This window comes from Olea europaea, chromosome 8, assembly GCF_002742605.1.
Source record: "Olea europaea var. sylvestris chromosome 8, O_europaea_v1, whole genome shotgun sequence".
NCBI lineage: Eukaryota > Viridiplantae > Streptophyta > Magnoliopsida > Lamiales > Oleaceae > Olea > Olea europaea.
Genome location: NC_036244.1, coordinates 7,996,513 through 8,004,477, shown reverse-complemented (window position 1 = coordinate 8,004,477; position 7,965 = coordinate 7,996,513). Strand labels below are relative to the sequence as shown.

General features: G+C 33.4%; 1 protein-coding gene across 1 annotated transcript; it reads right to left on the bottom strand.

Moving 5' to 3' along the window:
* Positions 1–3,067: 3,067 nt before the first annotated feature.
* LOC111398716 (cyclin-A2-1-like) lies at positions 3,068–7,650 on the bottom strand. Its single transcript, XM_023025768.1, has 11 exons — positions 7,272–7,650; positions 6,845–7,073; positions 5,810–5,943; positions 5,411–5,503; positions 4,834–4,967; positions 4,680–4,755; positions 4,344–4,420; positions 4,208–4,241; positions 3,976–4,125; positions 3,771–3,905; positions 3,068–3,596 (listed from the first exon to the last, which is right to left on the bottom strand). The coding sequence occupies exons 1-11, from the start codon at positions 7,593–7,595 to the stop codon at positions 3,543–3,545; spliced, it is 1,440 nt and encodes a 479-aa protein (XP_022881536.1). The 5' UTR covers positions 7,596–7,650; the 3' UTR covers positions 3,068–3,542.
* Positions 7,651–7,965: the final 315 nt, after the last annotated feature.

Sequence of the window (7,965 nt, the reverse complement as noted above, 5' to 3'; positions counted from 1 at the left end):
CCTAAAATTAATTATCATTTTCTGCTTAAGTTGATGGAGAATCAGAGGTGGATACAGTGTGTCTTGAGCATAAGGCTACTTAGTTGATTGTTGTGATCTGTGTTAGGACAATGCCCAAATTTTGAAGACCTCATATTTTTTAAAGACGTTCAATCTTCCTTTTATTTTCTATTTTTTTTTTAAAAAAGCTGTCTAGATTACGCATGTGTCTTCAATGCACAATTAGTGGTAAAAAATCAGATTATGGAAGACAAAATCAGATTACTGATTGTTCTTCTAGCGAATAAAATGATTTTTTGGTGCTAAAAATGATTTGGTATTCTGCTTATCTGGTTTATGTGTTGTAGTGATGTTGGAAAGATTAGTTTGGTGGGGATCAAAATCATATTTTTAGTAAATTTTGATAAAAGTTATTGAAATGTGTGGTTAAAAAGTTGTAGGTCCGATAGAATGTGCGGTTAAAACTGAAATGTGTGGTTAAAAAGTTGTAGGTCCGATAGAATGTGCGGTTAAAACTGAAATGTGTGGTTAAAAAGTTGTAGGTCCGATAGAATGTGCGGTTAAAACTGAAATGTGTGGTTAAAAAGTTGTAGGTCCGATAGAATGTGCGGTTAAAACTGAAATGTGTGGTTAAAAAGTTGTAGGTCCGATAGAATGTGCGGTTAAAACTGAAATGTGTGGTTAAAAAGTTGTAGGTCCGATAGAATGTGCTGTTAAAACTAGTAGTTAACTTTGACTTAAATTAAAATCTGAATTTTAATTTGTACCAGACGGGAGCTTAATTTAAATTGTTCGATTGAAATGTTGCTTATCTGGCTTTCCTATCTGGTGTGTTTGAATTTGAGTATAATGAAAATATTGAAAATGATATACGGGTATCTTTAGACTCTCAAGTCGTCGTTTGATTTTACTAAACATCAGAGTTCTTCTATATTTGATGGAAGCTAAGAAATGTGAGATTCAGAGATTAATAAAAATTGTGCATTTCATGAAATATATGATTAGTTCAACCAAACAAATGCTAAAATTCGTCACAATTGACTAGACTCGTTAAAAAGTCAAATGTTTAGCACAATCGAGAAATTCTGAGCTTAATTTTGAATTAGATTACTAAGGAATGAAGCCTATTCAAATTTGAATGTACCAATTTTTAACTGTTAGTCTTGTCCCTTCACCTACTAGACAATAATTAATATAACTCATAATTAAAATCCCCCATCCATCCTTTGCATAATGTGTTCAAGATCAATACTTGTTTAAATTGACTTGGAATTGTCATTTTCAAATCATATAATAGCATTGGACTTATTTGAATCTTTTTAAATTATGATATGAAATATTTTGTAATTATTTTTTCCACCAAGACATTGGAATTAATTTCATTTAAATTTTAAAATTGTTGTTACTCTATTAATTAAATTTTAGGTCACTTAGGCCTTGTTTAATACTTATTATTTCAAAAAAAAAAAATATTTTTTAATAGTGATTTGACATCATTTCGACCATACATTTTTCAATAAAATAATATTACACGCAAATTTAAAACTTTTCTTTATTTTTTAACCATACATTTTCCATCAATATACTATTCAAAAATGCTTTTTTTTTTCAAAATAATGTGGCTCAAAGAAGGATTTAATATGAATTTAATATCAAAATATTTTAGCGTTTTAAATTAAAATTATAACATGAGTGGAAGAAGTTCCCTAAATTTCAAATGGTATCAAGTCATTTTACTTGGTCGAAGATAACGATTTAATTATAAATATGAAAAGCATTCACATTCATTTAATTAATATTCATCTTTATTTATGCATTTTAATGTTATTAATTCTAATTATAAATTAATTAGAATTTCACAATCAAAAATGAATTTCATAATAACGTACAATGCGCATTCAACATTGACTAGTTTGTATAAAAATCTAATTTTTAATCTTTACCAAACAGAGGTTAGTTTGGAGTGCTTATACGGTATTTTGGGGGGAAAATAGTGTCATAATGTATAATATTTTTTCCCCTGAAATTAGTGTTTTTTTTTTTTTTTTTTGCGTAGTCACTTCTCATCACTATCTTTCGATTCTATAAATTCTTGCATTTGTAAAATAGAAGTAATTGTCGACTATCTCTCATTGTTGTCTGGCGAGATGTGGTGTCGATGCCTCTTTGCTTATAAGAAGAAATGACCAACTTCAAGGCAAGTTTTGAAGAAGTTCGGCACACAATCAAGAGTTTTATGTTTCAAATTTACATGACTTCTCTCCTCAATAATTTTTTTCCTTTTTTTTGCGGTTAAAACTGAAATGTGTGGTTAAAAAGTTGTAGGTCCGATAGAATGTGCTGTTAAAACTAGTAGTTAACTTTGACTTAAATTAAAATCTGAATTTTAATTTGTACCAGACGGGAGCTTAATTTAAATTGTTCGATTGAAATGTTGCTTATCTGGCTTTCCTATCTGGTGTGTTTGAATTTGAGTATAATGAAAATATTGAAAATGATATACGGGTATCTTTAGACTCTCAAGTCGTCGTTTGATTTTACTAAACATCAGAGTTCTTCTATATTTGATGGAAGCTAAGAAATGTGAGATTCAGAGATTAATAAAAATTGTGCATTTCATGAAATATATGATTAGTTCAACCAAACAAATGCTAAAATTCGTCACAATTGACTAGACTCGTTAAAAAGTCAAATTAATCCTTAAAATTCCTCACAATTGCAAGTTGCAGAAGACAATTTGGACAGTAACCAAAGTTGGTTAAATAAATCAGTGAGTCGTCTCCTTATTCCTAACAAAAGGTGCTCGGGACTCCAGCCCAAATTTTAAGCCCTTCTGTTGCAATAGAGGGTATGGCCTTTAGTTTTCAAACATGCACACATTGTCTTCAGAAGCAAATTTTAAGCCAGAGGTAAGCACATTTGGCTAAGCTTATAAGTATGTGCTTCTAAAGCTCATTAATTGCGCTTGCTACCAAAATAAGACAGAAAATATGACACTTGTAAGTTTACACAAACCCGCTTGGATGAAAAAAAAACTGATCAACATAATCATCTAATACACGAGACAAGCATTAAAAATCATTTATTTCATTGATAAATTAGAAAGTTACACAGCATTTTGAGTATTTATACAGAAAGGATCTTTAAATAGCTAAGGCCTAATGCCCAGCAAGTAGCTGGTCTGGAATAAGTTGACTAGAAATTATAAAGGTCTGAGTCTGCTAAAATATGCTAAAAACACCTCTTACAAATTAACTAGCCAACATCATTCTCTCCTTTACATCTTCATTTTACAAAGCTTCAGTGCCATCAGAACTGAACATCGGTACGAATTTGCAAGATGAATGAATAAAGAATGGAAGTGCGTTCCATGGTGTCCAGCTATGTGTCAGTTGATATACTGGCATTTTCCCAACATCAGTAAGCATGAGAGAATAAAATGAAGACTGGAGGATTCTAGCATCGGTACGAGAGCATCTCTGAGAAGCAAAATGTCATTTGTAGCTATTGCATCTGGTCATCGACTAGGAAAATTGATTATGCTAGAAAAGTGATTGAACGGGTTTTGGAGAGCTGAGAGTAGACACACACTTGAACTGTCACGGAGAGCATAATTTCATTAGATGTTATGATCAACATCAAGATAGCATGTTTGGTACACATCATAACAAATAAGACTTTAACTTCTTTTGTTGCTTACCAAACATGCTATTAGTGCATTGCTATCAAGGTGCAAAAGTGAAAGGAAAGGGATGTCGTAAAAGGTTTACCTTAGATTGTTTATATTTTTCACGTATTGCTGGCAACTTGCATCCATGAGTGTTTAGCTGCAAGTCTTGCAACACGAGAACAGTGATTTTCATCTCCGATGCCTTGTAGTTGGTGTAATGCTCCAGAGTCGAATTCTGCAGAAAGTACACGGTCATTTTGGGTTTGATTGCTATCAGAAAGGGAAGAGTTATAAATGATGCAAACCCATGGATGGTCTGATTGATCTAGAGTCCATCTGGCTAGAAATACAGCAGATGCAGCAACCAGGGATGGAAGAAACTCCAGGAGACTGTACTCGGTTAGTGTTAACTCTGCTAAATAATTTGCCAAGAATTCCAGTTCAACAGATGGAACCTAGAAATGGGGGAAATTATTTAGTCAGAATGGTTTCTTCCTCGTATGAAAAACAGAAAGAGCTGTATAATGTCTTGTCTACCTCATATGAAACTTGTGCTGCTTGAATGAATCTCCTACGAAACAGATTGAGACAGGGCAAAAATAAGAGATACTTAACTTAACAAGATTGCATTTTATTGAAAATAAGGGACACATATTTTAGATATATCGAGTACCTAAGGAACTTCTTTGTAGTGGGAACAGATAATTGAAAACCCAAAAAGTTCAAAACACGACTTTCCATTTTCACCACCTGCCACGTAACCACAAGTGAGTTCTACTTTTGCAAATAAGGACTTTTCCAGATGGGGAGAGCATAAGTTAATTTATGGCCAAAGGCATTAATACTTTTAAAGCTATGAGTTTATTGAGATTTATATCAAGGAAAATGCAGCTATACAAAGAAAGAACCAAAATGAAACATAAAATATATCAGCCTCTAACATGAACATTGTCCTTGACCTACAGAAACTCAATAGTAGAAATAACCTTGTCAAAATAAAAGGATGTACCTCTTCTTTTGTGTAGGTATTGTCTGTTATAAAGCAAAACTCTTCCACACGAGGTGCGCATATTTCTTCATATTTTCTTCAAACCAAAATCCAGAAAGATATAAGCAAGAAAATATTTAAGCGTTTATACTTCTTGTAAATAAAGGAAACTTACGAAGCAATTAGCATGCAAGTTACACCAAGCAATTGCAATTTCTGCTTTTCAATATAGTTTTCAGACAGGAACCGATCAAGAAGATTTACAGTGAGGTAAAGTGTGTCTGGGACCAGCCTATACTCTTCAGAAACCTGAAATAGAGGAGACATACCCACAACATAAGATGACAACTAAGCAAAAAACTAATTTGAATACTCTCAAGAAATCCAGTTTTTCTTAAAAGATTAAGATTATTGGATGTCACAAGTTCTGAAACTTTGAATTAATAGTACAAAACAAAGATTGAAGATAACAGTGCACTGCTCAGAGGAGGTTGAAGAGTACAATTGAAGAGTGCAACCAACAACTGCTGGATTTACTATTTTTACAAGGAAGAAGCTTGATTTCTAGAGAACAAGAGGAAAAACTTGCTAGTTCGAAGTGAGAAAGACTATTGATACTAGTTACTACATACCAAGAGCAAAGGAACAAGAATTCCTAACAGTTCTTTGGTATCTTTCTAAGAATGATGGTTGTTTCCACAAGGAAAGGACAGTATAATCTCATGCATCCCAATTTGACTGTATGCACTAACCTCCACAAGCCAATCAATCAGTATCCCTCGCATGCCTGGGTTGATGTCTTGCTGCAGCTTTTCCATATAATTGCCAGAAGGCCTCCAGTCAAACTGTGAGAGAAGAAAATTGGTCTGAGTCTGAGTTAACATGATAGAAAACGGAAGTCTGCGATCGATCTAGAAAAACGATTAAGGTTTTGACTCCTTTCAACGTGATTATAAAAAATGAATTCACGGTGTGATACTGAACTAAATTTGATAACATGACACTGGATTTAGAAGTGACAAAAGCAAAAGTTCCCAACAATTTTGAGATTATTATGTATCAAGGGGCTAAGTGCTGAGTGGACAAATTTATGAATTAAAAATATGACAGAAAGAAAGAACATATAATAATAGGTATGCAGCCTTACAAACCTCCGTTGCGTGCAAATTTCTATATATATCAGGGGCATACATGCTGCACATCAGTGGATCCTTGTGTTTTGAATCTATATCCATAATGCCCACATTATCCATGTTTTCTTGTTTACTCCAGAATCTGCTTTCTCCTGGATGATACAATGAACACCCCCACCCCCCACGCCCAAAAAAAATAAAATCACACCCGGAAGAAAACAATTAGCAACAGAGAACATGAAATCCAAGATATCTAAGATAATTCGTGAACACATTCAGGAATCCATTCGATAGAAAGGACTACAGAACAATCCTGGTTGCAATGTGCATTTTGACTTTCAACATGAGTCCTGTCAGACAAACTTGCTTGATATATACTTTGAACTAGAAGGTTGATCAAAAATATGAATCGAGGAAGGATTAGTTACCAAATATTCTCATTTCATCAATGCGTCACAAATTTGAATGAAATTCACGGTAACACATAAACAAGGATATAAGACAAAGATAGGGTCCATTGAATGTTTCAACTGATATGGATTAACATGTTTTCATCTCATTGCAAGTAACACTACAGGGTTTCATCAAATGAACAGATTTGATAGTATACCCATATCATCTTTCTTAGGAGCCTCATGTTCTTGATAATTGAAGTAACTACCAAATAAGCTAGGGAAGACTTACATAAGTAGATAAGTTTTACAGCTCTCCCAAACATATTCCAAAAGGAGCAATTAAAATTTAGCCCCCGTTTGTTTCTCATTTTTGGAAGAATGAGAATGAAAAATATAGCTATTACGGGTCCCACACAAGAGATAGAAATTTAAATTTGGTGACTTGATGTGAAAGATAACGATCATATTTTTCATTTTAATGAGAAAAGAATGGAAATCAAACAGGGGCTTAGAGTTGAAATAATCACAACTTGTAGGAAGCCTTAGAGTTTCATTCTGTTATTAGCCATAATGCAAGCACTAGGTGTCACCATTTAGTCATTATTTTTGCTCACAAAAAAAAAAATATCAAAATAAATTCATCATGGATTGTGCTTACTAGAATTTTGTTTTTCCGTTGAGCTGACAAATTCACTAGGTTGAACTGTTACTAACTCTTTGAAATTTACAGGGAAGCAATTATCTTGTGATTCCTCCACCTGTACTGCATTAATCTCTTCTGTTATGTTTTCTCTTCTATCCTCTGGAACCTGAGACTCTTTAAAAGAAACAGCATGTGCCACCCTTGCATTTTTTCTCGCAGTGCCTCTTCTATCCAGTTTGCTAAGCTGACAGGTATGAACATCAACATTCAATGAGTTTTGGAGAGAAATCTCAAACTTTCAGTTCAAAGACAGCATTCAATAAATTTATAAAAATTGTTTCTCGTCTGTAAATAATTCTTGAGATATAACAAGTGCAAGGGAGAATAGTAAAAAAGGAACCTAACTTTATATTTATCATCAAAATGATGATTATAGTCTTACCTGAACTTTTGTTGCATTAATGCAGTTTCTGTATGAATTTTCACAGAGTATGTTAGTTACTTCTTTTAGAACGGCCCTCTTCTTATGCTGAGAAAATGCAGAGGAACTTGCACCAGGTTTGTTCTCGTCAGATGCTGCTCTTTTGGAGTTTGTTTGCAAAACCCGTTTCCCATCCTGTTTGGTTGAAGGATACGAAGGTGGCAATCCTCCTGAAGAGCCAAAGGCTTTAGCCCGAGCTCGTGTGACTCGCACTGTGGGGCCTATGACTTCGGAAGATCTATTCTCTTTGTTCATAGTTGCATGGATCGTAGGATGATGGTTCATATAACAAAACTAGTATGCCTCCATTAAAGCTGCAATTGTATCATGAATTTAAAATTAAGACAAACAAAATATACAGAAGAAACTATCTTTATGGAAAAATTACAGTAACCACGTCAGTCCTGACAGAAGAACCATAAAGCTCAACTTAGAGAAGCTTTTAGAGTCGTTCACAGGAAATATTCTTCAACATTATGATCATTATAAGGTGATGTATTCCTATCAATTTAAGGACATTTCTTTGATAGAATTTTATTAATATAATTTCAATTCTACTGAGGCTACTTGTTTTATAGCCTGGACTTTAGCACTATGTCATGAAACATTCTATGAAAAAATGGATCAGTTAGAGCTCAGATTTCTATCCTATTCT